The sequence below is a fragment of the Lithobates pipiens genome, unplaced genomic scaffold (genome assembly GCF_037356315.1).
Source record: "Lithobates pipiens isolate NorthernLeopardFrog02 unplaced genomic scaffold, aLitPip1_a1.2 Scaffold_8, whole genome shotgun sequence".
In the NCBI taxonomy this organism is placed as follows: domain Eukaryota; kingdom Metazoa; phylum Chordata; class Amphibia; order Anura; family Ranidae; genus Lithobates; species Lithobates pipiens.
The window spans coordinates 434,192,120-434,212,868 of record NW_027507903.1 but is presented as its reverse complement, the minus strand read 5'-3'; the positions used below and the strand labels follow the sequence as shown (position 1 = coordinate 434,212,868).

The following is a 20,749-nucleotide window of genomic DNA, read 5'->3' as shown; positions in this document are numbered from 1 at the left end:
CAGTGAGGGGTAAGCTCCTTTGGATGTGCTGGAGCTGGACAAAAAGGGACAAAAGCACCAATTCCTAGTTAAGGTGGAATACCGATGCCACATTAGGAAGAAAAAAAAGAGTCTCTAGGCCTTAGGACCGCTTTGTCTTTGGGTAAGATAAGAAAAGGTTTTATGGGACATTACAGGAAAAGGCATATAGTTCACACACATGCCTTGTAAAGGTGATGACAACAAGGAAATGACCTTGTGCACAAGATCAGAAAAGGGATATATCCCTAAAAGGTTTGAAAAGTGTTTTTTAAAAAGGAGAAATAGACAAATTCAGATCCCACTGAATTATTTGTGCCGGGGGGGGGGGGGGCTATATTTGAACAAGGCCTTAACCAAAAAACAAGGAGCCAGCGGTCCTTGAAATAGTTGAGTTGAGATTTGCTCTTTGATGGTACTTGGGCCTAAATTTTGAATCAGATCAGCTTGCAAAACTTAAGGATCCTTCCTACGTCGTTTTTTCTTACGTTCTAATAAAAAATAAAAAAGGGTATACTTTTCTCTAAAGAGAAAAGACATCCATCTTCCTAGTAAAGTAGCAAAACGAAAGCATGTTTGGAGTGGGATTCTGGCTGGCCAATGAAACTGGAAAATTATCCCTCACGGTGGGGCTTCGCTTACACTGCAAGGGGCGGCTATGTGGCACATGAGTCTTAATGTTGATAAATGTAAAGTTATGCACTTGGGGGCTAAGAATATGCATGAAACATATATACGAGGGGGAGTAACTGGGGGGATCCATAGCGGAGAATCTGGGGTTTTGGTAGATCATAAGTTCAATAATAGCATGCAATACCAAGCTGCGGTTTCCAAAGCGAGCAAAGTCCTTTCCTGCATTAAGAGAGGCATGGACTCCAGAGAGAGAGAGAGAGAGAGATAATTTTGCCCCTGTTCAAATTATTAGTAAGACCTCATATGGAATATGCAGTTCAGTTTTGGGCACCAGTTCTCAAAAAGTATATCAGGGAACTGGAGAAAGTGCAGAGAAGGACAAACAAACTGATAAGAGACATGGAGGAGCTCAGCTATGAGGAAAGATTAGAGAAAAGGGGGGATATGATTAACATGTTCAAATATATAAGGGGTCCATATAGTGAACTTGGTGTTGAGTTATTCACTTTACGGTCAACACAGAGGACACAGGGGCACTCTTTACGTCTAGAGGAAAAGAGATTTTAGCTCCAAATATGGAAAGGTTTCTTCACAGTAAGTGCTGTGAAAATGTGGAATAGACTCCCTGCAGAGGTGCTTCTTTTTTATTTTTTTATGGTTTAACTGGATGGACTTGTGTCTTTTTTCAACCTGACTAACTATGTAAGTATGTTAATTGCTCATTCAGGTTCAGGGGAAAATAAACTCTTACCCGATCCTCCACTCCTCTGCATTGCTAGACCAGTTCCCACAGCACCTCCCCCCACCCTGCTCCAGCATTCTAAGGTCCTAACTTCATCAAGACCGAAGAAAAGGTCCATAGCCCTGTAAAGAACGTGATTATGCTGAGGAACAGTATCCACAACCAGAGCATGAGGTGTGGAAGATCAGGTAAGAAAAGTGCTTCTATTTTACCCTAGACAAAACGAGCAGTTAGCTCTTGCAGTGCAGGCACAGCCCCACTGCAGGGGATAATGTTAATGTTTTCTGGAGTTGGGAATTAATGAACAATAAAGAAATAGGGTCCTTGATATTATTCACATAGAGCATGGAGTATTTATGCAACTAGAGTTAGTTGATATACTGGTTTAGTTGAAAAAAATGCTTAGTGGACTTCTTAAATTTTAACAATAGGTATTTCAACACCTAGGTAATTAACAAGCAGGTGGTGCAATTTTCAAGCGTATAGCTGTATAAAAAATATTAGTAACTGTTAGCAAAGCAGTTTAGGAGATTAGGCAAAGTGATAGAGTACCTCTGTGAAAACAGTATGGCTGTCATATTTAGTTGTCACATGACAGCAGAGGAAATCCAATAATGAACCATGTTTCTGCTTCTTGAAGTACTCATCAATTAACTCTTTCCGACCTATGCGGATGACAGAATCTGGTGTGGCACAGTTTAGCAAGACTTGTACTGCTTTGTTCTTCACATCTGTTATATTTTCAGTATAAGTATGTGATTGTTTCATGTTCTCTGTCACTTGAAGAACAACTGAGGCACAAGTATCTGAATGGTAACCAATGAAAACATCTGAAGGCTTGTATTTTTGAGCTTTACCAATGTTATCGTTTTGGTTGCCTTTAGTGAAATCCTTTACCCAGGCTTCTAATTCATGAACAATAGCCTTGTGTTCTTTTTTCAAGAATGTGTTTATATCCAAGTAATGTTTCTCAAGACGGTTGATCAGTGGAATTGGAAAATCTTTGTACACAATTTCTTTTTCTTCAATGACTATCAATCTGAACTTTGGATGGACTCTGCACTTGACACGATGTGTGCCTAAGCCCAGGTCAACATATTTTTGGCCAGCCAAATAGACATAATACTGGTTTAATGCATCATAAAGGCTTTCATAAAGGTTCTGAAGATTGAGCAGTATAACCATCTGTCCAGTTTCCATACAAATCTTAACACGGTTGATATTTCTGCAAATCTGAGTATATTCTTGGTCCTTTGGAAAACTGGAGCCAAAGATGATTTCTGGTTGTTGGTTTTCTTTAAGGAAAGCTTGCTGCAGGATCTGTAATGCAGCATAGTTTTTGGTTAGTATTAACAGGTAACGGCAATCATCACTGTCGCATCTGATGTTCTCCATGACCAAATCTATTGTGTTGATATCTCCTATATTTTCCTCTTCCTCTTTTAGGAAAATTTCCAAGGCATTCACATCATCTTTGCCGCTGAAATTCCTCAAAACAGCCCTAGCAATTTCACTGAGAGTCAGGTTGTCTTGAGACTGTTTGGTAAAAGCAAATACCATTTTTATCAGACTGTAGAAATCTCTTAGACCAAAGAATTCCTTTTCCTGTTTCTTTAAGGTTTTGCAAACTTTAAGGTATGCCTCTGAGAAGTTATGGAAGTTCTGAGAGACTTTATGGAGAATTAGGTTATCAGAAGAACAAATCCCCTTTGCACTTTCAATAAGCTCTTTTTTGTTTGGGTCTCCTCGGGATACAAATATCCCTCGGTTCATTTTTGCTGGATCTAAAGCCCAATTAGAGATGCCAATAAATCCAACTTTTTTGTGTGGTGAGGTGTCATCATCAATGCATCCATCCTCCAGCAGAGGATGAAGTGTTTTTAAAGGCATTTTAGGTGAGTCTTCTGCAAGTCCAATTTCATCAAGTACAACTACAGACACATATTCATTTAAATTCTTCCCTTCCTGAAATCTGGCACAGTGTCTAAATGTACCAATAATCCCTTCTGGTGTTGAATGAGGACTACATTGAAAAGACACCAGGTGGATCTGCTTAAGATCTTTGTACAGTGGTGTATGAGCTGCTTGACCTTGCATAGCATCAGCAACAATAGTCTTTGCAAGAGACTTTGAACTTCCAGGTTTTCCAACCAGAAACAATGGAATCTTAAGCTCAATGCAGATGACCATCATAAAGAGATTTTCCTTCAAAGCAAGATTTTTTGCAATAGTGTCCCTTAATTGTACACCTGCTAAGAAGAGATCCTGAATGGAATTTATTTCTTGTAAAAAAATATTGGGGTCGCTATAAGGCAGAGGAAAGGATTTACATATAGCCTTCCTGTAAGATTCTTTGGTTTCCAAAGATGCATGATAGCACACACCAACAGCAAGAACCAGAGACCAAGCTGCTTTTTCCACTTTACCGTCAGTACTAATTCTTCTCTTTATCAGGGATAGATTCTGTTTTAACAGCTTTCCACAACGGCTATAAAACCATTTAAAAACCTCTATGCAACGCTCCACATCCCTAAGGCTTACAAAGCTGCATTCATCCTTTCTATTTCTCATGTAGGACTGAGAGGCTGATAAGACATCTGTTAACAACTGGATGTCAGATGAAGAAAGCTGAATCTCTGTGGCTAAGCGCAACACAATCTGTTGAATGTATTTCTTTTCTGTTTCATTGTTTAGTTGCCCAAAATCCCATACAAGTGGCATCATGCTAGGTGGCAAAGCATGCACCCTATAAACAAGCTGTCTCAGGGGAATAGAGCCAAGTCTTTCTTTGGTTTCATCTGCTCTCACCCTATAACCCAGACCAGCAGATTCTAAACGTTTGATCATGTCATCCGTGTGCTTTCTGTAAGGGTTGCAAGCAGCAATGATATGTAGTCCAGAGTCTTCTTGCAAAGGCACCCCTTCTACTGTGTGATCGCACAGGGCTTCTTTGATGCTGCTAATGGCCTCAGTGGTGTTTGCTTCATCAAAAAACAACACAGTTTCACATCCTTCTGCCTTGTTAATCTGTGCAATTTCTTGGGCTTCCAAAATTTTTTGGTAGATTGTCTCAGCAGTGGTACCACCATGAACCTTTACTAGCTTCATGTTTTCTGTATCAACAAATCCCTTGCACAAATGACATAAGAACTTAATCAGCCTGGTTTTGCCACAACCAGTTTCTCCCATGATGACTACAGGGATTCCACATCGGAATCTCATCTTGATTGCCAAAATTTTCAGCATGTTATCCATGGTGAGCTCATATGTTTCATCTGGGTCCATTGGCCACTGAATTCCTAGCACCATACATAAGCTACTAATTTTCTCATGCCTGGGCAACTGGTCAAAGTCAGTATTAAATGGAACTCTTTGAAGCCTCAAACCTTCATAAAGTTGCAAGGACATAACATTTTGTCTGATAATACTGTTATTTCTGGGATTGATAGCATCTACCCCACCAGCATTATTTGGCTGCAGGTGGAATCCTATAAATGTCATGGATGCGTGGTCTTCATTAAAGAAGATATAGGGATGTGGCTCTGACTCCCACCTCTTGCGCATTAAGAAAGGTACCAGGTCTTGTTCCTGGACTCCATCAAGATTAATCTCATATCTTCCAGGGCTTTGATCTGCAATGTGCAAGGAAGGAGTAGCAAAATCTTTTGCCATTAGTATCATAAAATTCACCACAAAGTTTTTGAATCCTTGCAATGTATCTCCAACAAACTCATGGTTACAGAATACTGAAGCTTCACAGTCTCTTAGCTGAAGATTTAGAAACCATGCAAAGTTCCGAAGTTCAGACCAAGAAGGGTCAACTATGCCACAGTAAAGAAGGAGCAACTGCAGACATTTTGCTGGGTCTCCTTCAGTGTGACCTTCTATGTACACAAAGTCATCTAGATTTTGTCCCTGGTCATAACGAATCAGGTACTGGTATGGTCTCTGGAAGCAATCACTACGAAATTCCTCAATGTCCATCCCTGGATCTCCACAATCTTTTACATCAGTTTGGGTAGTTATTGTGAGAACCTCCTTTGGTGAACAGCAGGAAATCTTTGGGAAGAAGTCAATGAAACCATTTTGTACAATTCGAGGAATCTGCAGACAAAAGAAAAGTATAATGTTCAGTTAGCCATTAGCCAAAATTCTGAGACTTAATTGTAAAGAAAACGGCTTGCCCCTCCAATTCAATATAACCCTGTTATTTAAAATACAGTGGTTTAAAGCTTATTTATATGCATTATGATAATATATACATTATACTTACCTGCTCTATGCAATGGTATTGCACACTCTTACTTTCTCTTCCTAAGTCTGCCACCGGTGCTCTTTGCTTTTCCTCTTTTCCAAGTGCCCTTTCAGCAAGCTGTGCTTGTGAGGTACTTGTGTGGGCATTCTCCCAAGCTGAGCTGTGTGCATCCATAAACCACAAACAGCATGGCTCGGCCACGACCCCTCTCCCTCCTCAGAGGATATGACTTACAGCAGCAGGAGACTACAGCTCCCGCTGCTCTCAGAGGCTCCTGTGAATGCAGGAGGAGAGAAACAGTGCTGCTACACATGGGACAGCGCTGGATTTAGAGAAAACTCAAGTATTTAGGGATGGCTGGAAGGGGCACAGACATTTGGAAGGTTTTTTACCCGAAAGCAGAGGACAACTTTTACATCCCTTTTTTTTTTTTTTTTAATCAGCATAAGGGATGTTATTTACATTGTATAAGAAGATCACAGCTGCAGGGGTATTGGAGCAGGGAAATTAGCATCTCAGTGAACAGACTAGCTACCAGCACAAAGGACACTTCTAATTCAAAGTATTGTCCCTTTAATGTTTTTTTTTATTTTTTTTTTGTTAATCATCAAGATTAATCTCATATCATAAAGTTCACCTTTTGTAACATGTACACCTGTATTTAGGGTGCAACATGTAATATCACCACAACAACTGGGCCAGGGTTGCGGGAAAGAGGCTGGGGGTGCTGGCTCCTTAACAACTGATGACTCAGTCACTGGTTGATAGGGCACCGGTGTCTTTTGGCTGCTAACAACAAAAGCCCAGGAAATAATACACTGGAACTCATTACAAGCACACTAGAATAGTGCATGCAAAACACATCTGAAACACTAAACACTAAACATTTAGCACAATTTTTTGTTTACAAATACAGTTAGCTCCTAATAAGGATGAGCTGAACCCCCCCGGTTCGGTTTGGTTCGCACCAGAACCTGCGAACAGACCTAAACTTTCTATGGGACTCGAACGTTCAAAATCTAAAGTGCTAATTTTAAAGGCTAATATGCAAGTTACTGTCCTAAAAAGTGTTTGGGGACCTGGGTTCTGCCCCAGGGGACATGGATCAATGTAAAAAAAAGTTTTAAAAACTGCCGTTTTTTTGGGAGCAGTAATTTGAATAATGATTAAAGTGAAACAATAAAAGTGTAATATTCCTTAAAATTTTGTATCTGGGGGGTGTCTATAGTATGCCTGTGAAGGGGTGCATGTTTCCTGTGCTTAGAACTGTCCCTGCACAAGTGTCATTTCTGCAGAAAAAAAAGTCCTTTAAAATCACTTGCGGCTATAATGAATTGTAATGCAGAGAACACTCATTGAAAGTCATTGATAAAAAAAAGCGTGGGGTTCCCCCAAATTCAATGACCAGGCCCTTCAGGTCTGTTATGGATATTAAGGGGAACCCCGCATCAAATAAAAAAAAAATTGACGTGGGGGTCCCCCTAAAAATCCATACCAGACCCTTTATCCGAGCACGCAACCTGGCAGGCCGCAGGCCACATCACCTCAACATTGGGAGGACGCTTTGGGGGTCTGTGACCCCCTCAAAGCACCATGTCCCCATGTTGATGGGGACAAGGGCCTCATCCCCACAACCCTGGCCGGTGGTTGTGGGGGTCTGCGGGCAGGGGGCTTATCAGAATCTGGAAGCCCCCTTTAACAAGGGGACCCCCAGATCCCGCCCCCCCGTTTGAAATGGTAAGGGGGTACAAAAGTACCCTTACCATTTCACAAAGAAAGTGTAAAAAATAGTTAAATAAGACAAACACACTTTTGAAAAATTCCTTTATTAAAAAAAAAAAAAAAAAAAAAAAAAAAAAAAAAGATTCCAGCGGTGGTAATCCACTCTTGCTATCCAGCAACAGATGATCATCTCTCGGGGGTCCAGCGATGGATGATCTGATCCAGCAACGGGTGATTTCTCAGTCCAGCGCAGCAAATCCATCCATCCATCTTCTGTCTCCACTGAGGAGACACTGCGGGATGCCGGCGCCTGAAGTTTCTTATATGAGGACGACGGGGCCACCCATCACCTGACTCTAGTGGGGGAAGCTGGGCTTCCCCAATGATGTATGGGTGACCCCGCCCCCTCTGATGTAACGCAGGTTTCCCTTACATCAGACGGGGCGGGGTCACCCATACGTCATTGGGGAAGCCCAATTTCCTCCACTAGCGTCAGAGGGGGGCGGGGTCAGGTGACGGGTGGCCCCGTCCTCCTCATATAAGAAATGTCAAGCGCCGGGATCCCCACAGTGTCTCCTCAGTGGAGACAGAAGATGGATGGATGGATTCGCTGTGCTGGACTGAGAAATCACCCGTCGCTGGACCACGGAGAGATGATCATCCGTCGCTGGATAGCAAGAGTGGATTACCACTGCTGGAATCTTTTTTTTATTTTTAATAAAGGAATTTTTTAAAAGTGTGTTTATCTTATTTAACTATTTTTTACACTTTCTTTGTGAAATGGTATGGGTACTTTGGAACCCCTTACCATTTCAAACAGGGGGGGGGGGAGGATCTGGGGGTCCCCTTGTTGAAGGGGGGCTTCCAGATTCTGAAAAGCCCCCCGCCCGCAGATCCATACAACCACCGGCCAGGGTTGTGGGGATGAGGCCCTTGTCCCCATCAACATGGCATCCTCCCAATGTTGAGGGCATGTGGCCTGGTACGGTTCAGGGGGGGGGGGGGCGCTCTCTCGTCCGCCCCCTCTTTTCCTGCGGCCTGCCAGGTTGCGTGCTTGGATAAAGGGTCTGGTATGGATTTTTAGGGGGACCCCCACGTCAATTTTTTTTTTAATTGAATTGAATTTGGGGGAACCCCACACTTTTTTTTATCAATGACTTTGACTATCAATGACTACTTTTTGTTATAAGAAAAATCGAATAAACTCAATTTTAGTCATACATTTAGGGCAAAATTTGTTCAGCCACATGTCTTTAGTAAAAAAAAATGTCAATAAGCGTATATTTATTGGTTTGCGCAAAAGTTATAGCGTCTACAAACTAGAGTACATTTTCTGGAATTTACACAGCTTTTAATTTAAGACTGCCCTGCCCATTTCTTGAGGTGCTAAAATGGCAGGGCAGTACAAACCCCCCCAAAACCCCATTTTGGAAAGTAGACACCCCAAGGAAGTTGTGGAGAGGCATGTTGAGCCCATTGAATATTTTTTTCCCAAGTGATTGAATAATGACAAAAAAAAGTTTACAAAAAGTTGTCACTAAATGATATATTGCTCACACATGCCATAGTTATATGTGGAATTGCACCCCAAAATATATTCTGCTGCTTCTCCTGAGTACGGGGATACCACATATGTGGGACTTTTTGGGAGTCTAGCCGCGTACGGCACCCCGAAAACCAATCACTGCCTTCAGTATTTCTAAGGGTGCAAATTTTTGATTTCACTCCTCACTACCTATCACAGTTTCGAAGGCTATAAAATGCCAAAATAGCACAAAACCCCCCCAAATGACCCCATTTTGGAAAGTAGACACCCCAAGCTATTTACTGAGAGGCGTGTTGAGTCCATGAAATGTTTTATATTTTGCCACAAGTTGCAGGTATTTTCCAATTTTTTTTTTTTTTTTTGCACAGTTGTCACTAAATGAAATATTGCTCACACATGCTATGGGCATAAGTCAAATTACACCCCAAAATAAATTCTGCTGCTTCTGCCGAGTACGGAGATACCACATGTGGGGGACTTTTTGGGAGCCTAGCCACGTACGGGACCCCGAAAACCAAGCACTGCCTTCCGAACTTAAATATAAAATGCTACCAAAAAAACTGTTAGCGATCGCAGGGATCAGGCCTGACTCTACGATCGCTGCAGTTATGTGTTTAGTGTTTTGTAAGTGACAGTGATCGATCGATACTGCACTTGGGTGGGCTGGGCAGAGGGGCAAAACGCAGGTGCCAGCAGGTATCTGGGCTGATCCTGCTAACAATGCGTTTTTTTGGAACCCTAAACTGCTGGGGATGCTAGTATAGATCAGATCAGATATTGATCTGTTCAGATTCTATACCACTATGGGAGGTTTATGCTTTGCGTGTGGGTGTTTGCGGTACTGGCACTAACCTAGCGCTGCCTGGGGCGACGCAGACCCTGACCCTAAAACCTAATTGATATCACCCGCCGGGTGATCGGGGGGTTAAACCTTTATTGGGTAATAAATGGTGGGTGCCCTGATGCTATAAAAAGCAAACTAACCAGAGTCACCCGTAACACTTATACGGTGATCACTGGTGAAAGGGTTAACTAGGGGCAATCAGGGGGTTCAAATTTTTATTAGGTAGTATATGGGGGTCCCTGGCGCTATATAAAAACCTGACGGGGAACCTAAATAACTAACTGGCTAACCAGCGTCACCAGTGACACTTATACTGTGATCGCTGGTGAAAGGGTTAACTAGGGGCAATCAGGGGGTTAAAACCATTATTGGGTAGTATATGGGGGTACCTAGCGCTATAAAAACCTGGCGGTGAACCTAAAAAAATAACTAGCTACCTAGCGACACTAGTGACACTAATGCAGCGATCAGAAAAATGATCGCTTAGTGACACTGGCAAAAGGGGGTGAAAGGGTTAACTAGGGGCAATCAGGGGGTTAAAACCGTTATTGGGTAGTATATTGGGGTACCTAGCGCTATAAAAACCTGGCGGTGAACCTAAAAAAATAACTAGCTACCTAGCGACACTAGCGACACTAATGCAGCGATCAGAAAAATGATCGCTTAGTGACACTGGCAAAAGGGGGTGAAAGGGTTAACTAGGGGCAATCAGGGGGTTAAAACCATTATTGGGTAGTATATCGGGGTACCTAGCGATATAAAAACCTGGCGGTGAACCTAAAACAATAACTAGCGACACTAGCGACACTAATGCAGCGATCAGAAAAATTTTGATAAGTGACACTGGCAAAAGGGGGTGAAAGGGTTAACTAGGGGCAATCAGGGGGTTAAAACCATTATTGGGTAGTATATCGGGGTACCTAGCGCTATAAAAACCTGGCGGTGAACCTAAAAAAATAACTAGCTACCTAGCGACACTAATGCAGCGATCAGAAAAATCATCGCTTAGTGACACTGGCAAAAGGGGGTGAAAGGGGCAATCAGGGGGTTAAACCTTTATTGGGGGGTGGTAGGGGGCTACCCTGGACCTAACACTAACTGCCCTGACAGTTTTTACTTTTACAACTGACACTGAATGCAGTGATCAGTAAATAAATGATCACTGCAATCAGTGACACTGTGACTGGGGGGGGGGGGGGGGTGGGGGGGGATACATGTCAGTGTAGTGTTGGTGCACACTTACTTTCTGTCTTCTCCTCGTAGTCTGGTCAAAAAGACCACCCCGAGGAGAATGACATCACTTCCTCCCTGCCTGTGTATATAATACACAGTGGGAGGAAGCTTCTCATTCGCCAGGAGCGATCGAGAGGGGATGGCCAGAAACCAACGGCCATCCCCTCATCCCGGATCGCTCCTGAAGCGAAACGGACCACCGTATCCAGCGGGAGGGGGTCCGATCGGACCCCCCACCCGCTGGAAGGCAAGCACGTACATGTACGTGCTTGTGCCTGTACATGCCATTGCAATGACGTACATTGGCAATACGGCGGTCCTTAAGTGGTTAACTCATTCTAATGCAGACACCCATTTCTTGAGCCAGCCTCAACCCCAACCTGTTGACACTAATCCTTTCCCTGCATCCTCACTATGCTCCTAACATCCACTCATCCCTTTTTCTGGCACACTATCAACTCCCTTTCTTCTCTGGCTACCTCACCTCAAGCTGATGTATAATCTTCACCCTCGCCCATTCTGGATTAGGGGCACTTTTACTAGTTGAATTTAAAATACATGTAATTATATTATATATGTGTGCGTGTACACACACACACACACACTGATGTGACTAGCCTCGAGTGATACACAGATGAAACATTCCTCCTACATAAGTTGTAACGGTTTGGTTTTAACATTCGATTTTGGAATTAACCAAATGGAAATTTACCAAATGAAAACTACATACTAACTTCCCATCATGCCCCTTCAAATTTTCTTGTCACTGCACTCAAAACAAACGCAGATTTGACCCAACTAATGATTAGTAAAACTGACATTCTTACGATACAAAATGTCAAATGAAATTCTACTATCAATGGTTCATGCAGAGAGAGAGGAGATCAGGGAGGAAATCAGGGAGGAACTTACGCTTGGTGCTTTGGATTGAGGCTAGTACACACTACAGAGAGAAGTATTTAAAATAATAATACTTTGCTATACACATAAACAAACAATAGCAGCCAGCACTACAATCTTAACAAAAATTGTGTGAATGAATAAAGTGAAAACAGTGCAGCACTAAGAATCAAATGTTGAATATGGACATATCAACATACTGCGATATACAAAATAAATTGTGGTTAGAACATACAAAAAATTCAACCATCATCTGATAGTGTCTCTAAATAAAGTGCACTGTGCAAATTGTAAATCAATATTGGTAGTATAGTTCCATTGGTGATTAAAACATGAATCCATTAGTATACTGTATATTGATGGGAAGGAATCCAGGAGTGTAGGATTAAAGGAGTCACCACCGTGTGTGCATCCACCACCCAGGGGAGAAGATTAAATATGCTTACAAGAAGGTAGTATCAATCGGGCATGTGATATCAAAGCGCTGGATAGCGAGTGGTGCAATTCCTCCTCCTCAGCCGAGTCACCTCAGGCAACCTCGACCCAGAATGTGAGAATATGGATCAGGATGGCAATGTCTCAGATAGTAAAAAAAAAAGCATCCATAAAAAAAATAAAAAATAAAAAAAACAACAGGAAGCCTCCATATAGTGAAAACTCGCATGACTCTGGGTTTATTTGGAATAAAAAGGCTTTACATAGATTCCAAGATGTATTGCATCATGTAAAAAATCTCCTCTGTCATCACAAAAGCATAAAATTCAAAAAGGCACATGGAAAGGACTCATCAAAACCAACACGTGGTATGAGTCCACATCCATGCACTGCGCAATAATATACACTCAATCAATAATAATTAAACAAACCTGTGTACAATATAATGACATGTGGCCATATTCAACATCGTATCCGGCGTGTGTTCCAAGCCTCAATGTGACCACCAACAATGCTAAACTACAGTGAGGCTTGGATAGAGCCATGCTCCAGACTAGGGATGGGCCAAACACCCCCCCTTCTGTTCGCACCAAAACATGCGAACAGGCAAAAAATGCGTTCGAACACACGAACACCGTTAAAGTCTATTGGACACGAACATGAAAAATCAGTGCCAATTTTAAAGGCTTAGTATGGTATTGTCTTAAAAAGTGTTTGGGGACCTGGGTCCTGCCCCAGGGGACATGCATCAATGTAAAAAAAAAAAAGTTTTAAAAAACAGCCGTTTTTTTCGGGAGCAGTGATTTTAAAAATGCTAAAAGTGAAACGATAAAAGTGTAATATTCCTTTAAATTTTGTACGGGGGTGGGGGGGGACACCTGTAAAATAGGGCATGTTTCCCGTGTTTAGAACAGTCTGACAGCAAAATGAAATTTCTAAAGGAAAAAAAGTCATTTAAAACTACTCGCGGCTATAATGAATTGTCGGTCCGGCAATACACATAAAAGTTCATTGATAAAAACGACATGGGATTCCCCCCAAAAGGGAACCCCAAACCAAAAAAAAAAAAAAAAGGCATGGGGTCCCCCCAAAAATCCATACCAGAACCTTATCCGAGCATGCAACCTGGCAGATCAGTAACCGAGTGACCCCGCCTCCTCTGATGCTACGGGAAAGCCATAAGGATCTCCCCGTGCGTCAGAGGGGAGCGAGGTCACCCAGAGAGGTCATTGTGTGGCCCCGCTCTCAGTTATAAAAGAAATGTCACCTGAGAGGCCCGTGATTTCGGCGGGTGCCTCCCATGGAAGCAGATCGTAGGCGGCTTGTGGCTTTTTTTTTTCTTTTTCGGTCTGTCGGAGCGCGAGAAGAAGATGACTCCATGTGACAGTGTTATTTTTTTTATAATTTTTTACCATTTTCACACATTTTTTGTGAAATGGCAGGGGTACATTTGTACCTCATTACCATTTCACAGGTGGGTCGGGATCAGGAGGGCCCCTTGTTAAAGGGGGCTTCCAGATTCCAATAAGCCCCCTGCCCGCAGACCCCCACAACCACCGGGCAAGGGTTGTGGGGGATGAGGCCCTTCTCCCCATCAACATGGGGACAAGGTGCTTTGGGGGGGCCACTACCCCCAAAGCACCCTCCCAATGTTGAGGGCATGTGGCCTGGTACGGTTCAGGGGGGGCGCTCTCTCGCCTCCAGCCTGCCAGGTTGCATGCTCGGATAAGGGTCTGGTATGGATTTTGAGGGGGACCCCCCACGCCCTTTTTTTAAAAAATGTTGGCGCAGGGTTCCTTTAATATAATATAATAATTTGGGTGGACCCACAAGCATTTTTTTTGGTTCTGGGTTCCCCTGTGGGGGAATCCCATGTTGTTTTTATCAATGAACTTTTATGTGTATTGCCGGACCGATAATTCATTATAGCCGTGAGTAGTTTTAAATAGTCCCCTCCCGCTGCCCGTAAGAACGATCAAGCGGCGGAACAGCCGCTATGATCGTTCTTATGGTGTAGGGAATCGCCGGCTGAAAACTGCAATATCTGAATGATGTCTGTGGACTCAGGCACCATTTAGATATAACCAGCGAAACCCCATGACGTCAATAGACTTAGTACGGGTCTCAAGTGGTTAAAGGGTGTTTCGTGGCTTTTGAATTTGCCACAAACACCCCAAATTGTTCGCTATTCGGCGAACACTCAATGTGCGAGTCAAACTTATGTTCGACTCACACATCGGGTCCATCCCTGCTCCAGATGTCACTTAATTGCACAGCCACATGCAACTTGGTATACGGCGTGTGTTCCAAGCCTCGATGTGGCCACCAAGAGGATAGGTGCTAAACCACAGCGAGGCCCGGATAGAGCCAAGCCTCGATGTGAGCACCAACTAGGATAGAGCCAGACAGATATTTGGATGGAAAAAACACATTCAAGCCTCACTCTGAACACCACTCCATACAGGCAGATCCTTGGAACATAAATCGGATTATAATCCAACCTGGTTAATACCAGTTATGTGAAGGATAATGGATATCCCGGCTGGGCACCTCTGCCAGACCTGTGTCTCCTGTTCTCCAAACGCACCCACAGCCAGCAGACTCACCATAACCAGCCCTTAACTCCCCAATCATAAGGCAAATTACACAAGTGTTGAGGGTTAAACATGCAGAGCAAAAACTGTTAAGTACAAAACATACACCTTTAAGCACAGTTAGGGACGCTCCCCTTAGCATTGTCAAAGAGGGGGTAGGGGGCAAGGAAGAACCAATGTAAACTTGACACTTGTACATTCAAACAGAAACTATAGTTGAGACACACAAAAGGGACTATGATAAGCAGGCAGCCCTCCTTATACATGCCCCGCTGGGATGCATCTCCACACCGTTTGTATACATGCCATGACCTAACATAATTAAACACAAAAACAAGAGGGAAAGGATGGGGTAGAAGGGATGCAACTTATATAGAGACATAATTACATTATCTCAACGCCATTTTGTCCCCAAGTCTCTCTGCTGGGCCATAGTCTGCGGGCAGGAGGCCAGCCATCAGCCCCCTCCAAAACACACAGTGACAGTGGGTTTTATCACATATCTCCCCTTTTAAACACAGAATAACCAGGTCCCTGACCCTCAACTGGTCTGGACCTGCGTTAGGTCACAAACTCCCACCCCAGGCAAACAGCAAATGGAACAGTATGACTCTGGAGCTGGGGAGCAAAACCACACATATGGTCTCCCATGAATAAAAACAGCTTGAACTGGACCAGCAGTCTGCACTCCTGTGATCCGAGGCTGGGTTGCAGGTATTGGGAGAGGTGAATAACCCTTTGCCCCGATGCCTGCGCTTCAGCTGGTAGGGAATGTATGCTGGTAGTGCTAAGCCCTTGGGGAGGAAGAGGTACTTGCTTTTCTCCTGACGTAGTTACCAGTCGCTGGGGAGGTATCTTGCGGGGTCTATCTCCCGGACTCTCAGTCTCTTTTTGATGCTGGGCAGAGACCAACAGCGATTTGCCCCGTAGCTATTGCTTCTGCTGGGGAGATAGATACAATGGTAGGGAACAGCCACTGGAGAGAGTTTAAATAACAAGGTGGTTGTTATGGCGCTCTCCTATAACAGTGCAAAAACTGCAAAAAATCGCTTCCTATTTATAAAAATCGCAGTGCAAAAATCTGCAAATTACTGAAATCTACAGGAAACATATATATTATTATTATACAGGTTTTATATAGCGCCAACAGTTTGCTCAGCGCTTTACAACATGCGGGCAGACATTACATTTACATTACAATTTGGTACAAGAGGAATCAGAGGGCCCTGTTCGTTAGAGCTTACAATCTAAAAAGGAAGGAGCAATTGATACAAAAGGTAATAGCTGTGGGGAATGAGCTGATGGAGGAAGTAAAACAGTGTTAGTTAGAAGCAGGATAGGCTTTGAAGAGAATGGTTTTCAGGGATCGTCTAAAGATGGATAGATTAGGGGACAGTCGGACAGATTGGGGTAGGGAGTTCCAAAGGATGGGAGAAGCTCTGGAGAAATCCTGGAGGCGAGCATGGGAGGAGGTGACAAGGGAGCTAGAGAGCAGGAGGTCTTGAGATGACCGAAGAGGGCGGTTTGATTGGTATTTTGGGACTAGGTCAGTGATGTAACTGGGGGCAGAGTTATGGATGGCTTTGTAAATTATTGTTGGTACTTTGAATTTTATTTGTTGGGTGAGTGGAAGCCAGTGCAGGGATTGACAGAGAGGGGTGGAGGACACTGAATTACTGGTAAGGCGGATGAGTCTGGCATCGGTATTCATTATGGACTGGAAGGGGGATAGTCTGTGTAAAGGTAATCCAACGAGGAGGGAGTTGCAGTAGTCGAGGCGAGAGATGACCAGGGAGTGAATTAGAAGCTTGGTGGTGTCATTAGTTAAAAAGGGGCATATTCTGGAAATGTTGCGGAGGCTAAGGTGGCATGATTTGGACAGGGCTTGTATGTGGGCCTGAAAGGACAGTTCGGAGTCTAAGGTTACCCCTAGCAGCCTGGGATGTGGGGATGGGCTGATAGATGTGCCATTGATCTTGACAGAGAAGTCAGGTGAAGGGGTACGTGGGGGTGGAAATATTAAGAGCTCGGTTTTAGATAGATTAAGTTTGAGGAAGTGGTGTGACATCCAGGCTGATATGTCTGTTAGTAGATCAGCGATGCGTGAGGAGATTGATGTGGTGAGCTGAGGGGTAGAGAGATAGATTTGGGTGTCATCAGCATATAAATGGTAGTGAAAGCCATGGGAGGCTATCAGCTGACCCAGGGAGGACGTGTAGCTCGAGAATAGTAGAGGTCCAAGGACAGAACCTTGGGGGACCCCCAACGGAAAGGGGAGTTGGGGAAGAGGAAGTGGGGTTGTAAGTGACACTGAAGGTGGGATGAGAAAGGTAAGATTCAAACCAACAGAGAGTGCAGCCATGGAGACCAAGCAAATTGAGTTTTTTGAGGAGGAGGGGGTGGTCAACTGTATCAAAGGCAGCAAAAAGGTCCAAGAGTAAGAGTATGGAATAATGACCGTTGGTTTTGGCTGTTAGTAAGTCGTTAGTGAGTTTTAGGAGGGCAGTTTCTGTGGAGTGCTGTGGGCGAAATCCAGACTGATAAGGATCGAGAAGGTTATTTTCAATGAGGTGGTTGCTCAGTCGGTTGTAGACTAAACATTCAAGGAGTTTGGAGGCAAAAGGGAGTAAAGAGATCGGTCTTAAGTTGTTAAGATTGGTGGGGTCTGAGGCCTTTTTTGGTATGGGAGTGACTAGTGCATGTTTTAGAGGGTTGGGGAAGATGCCAGTAGAGAGTGAGAGGTTGAAGATATGAGTTAAGGCATGTAGGATTGAGTCAGATGGTGACCGTAGTATTTGAGAAAGGAACAGGGTCCAGGGGGCAGGAGGTTAAGCGGGCATTAGAAAAAAGTTTAGTGACTTCCTCTATAGTAGCTGATATATAAAAAATGAATTGGAAATTAAATAAAATCACAACTGTGCAAAAAAAGTGCTTACGTGCTATAGTGCAAAATACGTGCATATAGAGCCTGTCAGGCTTATATCATCTACACACAAACAAAATTCTCAAAGAACAGAAAAAAACACATTCGGAATTGGACAGAAAATCCAAAACACAAAGCAAACCAAAAAATGGTGAGTGCGGCAATTTGTTTTACGCATGGAAGACGCACCGGTTGTGTTTCGGAATACACCAGGCACTGAGCACGAGTCACTTCTATTGAATTTTTTGTGAAATTTTTCCGAAAAAAACTTCTTCTGAAAACACTTTTTCTGAGGATTTTTAATTTTATTTTCATTTTTTTTATATATTTTTTGGTTTGCTTTGTGTTTACAAAATTTTCAAAGAACAGAAAAAAACATTTGGAATTGGACAGAAAATCCAAAACACAAAGCAAACCAAAAAATATATAAAAAAATGAAAATAAAATTAAAAATCCTCAGAAAAAGTGTTTTCAGAAGAAGTTTTTTTCGGAAAAATTTCACAAAAAATTCAATAGAAGTGACTCGTGCTCAGTGCCTGGTGTATTCCGAAACACAACCGGTGCGTCTTCCGTGCGTAAAACAAATTGCCGCACTCACCATTTTTTGGTTTGCTTTGTGTTTTGGATTTTCTGTCCAATTCCAAATGTTTTTTTCTGTTCTTTGAGAATTTTGTTTGTGTGTAGATGATATAAGCCTGACAGGCTCTATATGCACGTATTTTGCACTATAGCACGTAAGCACTTTTTTTGCACAGTTGTGATTTTATTTAATTTCCAATTAATTTTTATATATGTTTCCTGTAGATTTCAGTAATTTGCAGATTTTTGCACTGTGATTTAGCAACACTAGCACTTTGAGAAGGCTGAAATATTTGCAACTCAATTAGTATGCAATTTTTATAAATAGGAAGCGATTTTTTGCAGTTTTTGCACTGTTATAGGAGAGCGCCATAACTACCACCTTGTTATTTATAGGTCTTCCCAACCCATCAAGTTGGGTTTTTTGGTAGTGGCTGCCTCCCTTACCAAAAGCGATTTAATCTTGGCCTTTTCCTTCTTTCTTTCTTTTTATCTGTCTCCATAGCACAAACCCTACCCCTCTTTTATATTACTGGAGAGAGTTTGCTCTGGGGCGACTTCTGACCGGGACTGTCTCCCAAGCCCACCGAAAATATACTGAGTGCTGGGCAGAGACCAGCAGCACACTGCCCCCTAGCCAGTGCTTCTGCTGGGGGGATGAAGACTGTGGTAGTGTCCAATTTCTGGGGAGGGAGAACAGCTTTCTCCACTCCCTGTGGGGATATCTGCTGCTGAGGAAAAAGCTCACGGACTCTCCGGATCCAACTGTGCGGGTGGGCAGAGGCCAGTGGTCCTCAGCTCCGTAGCCAGCGATTCGGTTGTGTGACAGAATGCGATACTCTGGGCTTGCTGCTGATCACCATCTAACAGCCTTCCATCGCCCATCTCAACTCCCCCTCCCAAGGGGGAGTTGAAATGGGCGATAGAAGGCTGTTAGATGGTGATCAGCATGTCTCGCTGCCTGGGGAACCTTTTGTTTGTGCCAGCATTCTAGCACTCGCAGTGCCCTCTGTATCATCGCTGCTTCTTCCATTGTGGTTAGAATGGGAAAAAGTAGGGGCAACCCCAGCCCCATTGCCTCCGCATCTTCGTGACTGTTCTCTACGTCTCCCGGATAGTCCCAGGCAACGGGAGCCATGCTGGGATGCTGATCACAGTCAAACAGCCGCTTGTAGGCAATCTCGAGCTCCCATTCCTGCTGGACCAGGAACTCCAATTCCTCCAGGTCACACACCGTTTCAGTGAGGTCCAGCACCTCATCTTGGAAGTCCAGGATGTCTTCCAGCTGCCACTCCCTGACGCTCCCAAAGTCTGGGTCTCCGTACATTTTTTTAAGGTACAGCCTCACGCTGATGTAGCCAACCTTTTCTGTCGGGCTGCCATCTGCTGTACCTGGCCACAGTTGAGCCACAAACCACCGCAGGGCTCCGTAGCTTGTATCCAGCCTCATCCCCTTCCGGACCAATCTTCCGAGCTCCATCTTCCACTCGTCTCACAGTCGTTGCCTCAGGAATACCTCGCGTGCATGGAACTGCATCAAATACATCTCTGTGGAGGAGAAAAAGATTCCAAGACCTGTAGGATCGGATGTTTAAGGTTACCATATCCCAAAATGGAGAAAAAACATGGAACCCCCTTGGGTGGGTGGGACTTTTTAAGTGACCAAAAACAATACTTTGTTGTATAAAACAGAAGTTTTTTACAAAATGGTATATTTAAGAAAAGACTTTAAGTTATCAAAGACAAAAAAGTGACTTAACATTAGTATGGATACAGACACATGTAGGCTTAATGGATGAACCCAACGTTTCCGGCTTGATGCCCTTCTGCAGGGGTGACGGCGGCCTGCACTTGGGGAACACTGACACACAGTCACGGCCAATTGGCAAAGAGCAGAGCTTAAAAAGAGCCTCGATCAAGCCAAAGCCATAAAAAAAATGAAAGGGCATCAGCCCTAGAAGCGCTTAATGCCTCCCCAATGCGCCGTAATAATAAAGTGTGTCGGTTTAAAGATCTTGCCATTCAGGAGTTTGATGTTATTTCCAGCATACATGTATTGGCAGTAATTGCATCCACGACAGGTGCCCGGGTGCTTACTAATCACGTAATTCTCCCGTGAATTCACTTTGTATAAGTACATCCTTTAAGGATTTGCTTCTGTGATAAGTAATGGAAAGACTAGTGGAGACAAATGGGCTCAACACTGGGTCAATGCATAAAAGATGCCAATGTTTGGATATAATGGCCTTAATTTTATTATATTGTTTGGTGCAACGTGCAATAATTCTAAGATTGTTAGGCTATGTGTTGTCTTAGTTTTTTTTA

The 20,749-nt window shown here is 43.4% G+C and overlaps 1 protein-coding gene across 4 annotated transcripts in view; it reads right to left on the bottom strand.

Moving 5' to 3' along the window:
* Positions 1-20,749, bottom strand: part of LOC143964534 (E3 ubiquitin-protein ligase RNF213-like) — a 582,447-nt gene that overhangs the window by 206,223 nt on the left and 355,475 nt on the right. For all 4 annotated transcript variants that reach the window (XM_077474318.1, XM_077474320.1, XM_077474317.1 and 1 more), the window contains exon 28: positions 1,946-5,497. In XM_077474318.1, coding sequence (XP_077330444.1) covers positions 1,946-5,497 — 3,552 coding nt within the window. The remainder of the gene's footprint in view (positions 1-1,945; positions 5,498-20,749) is intronic.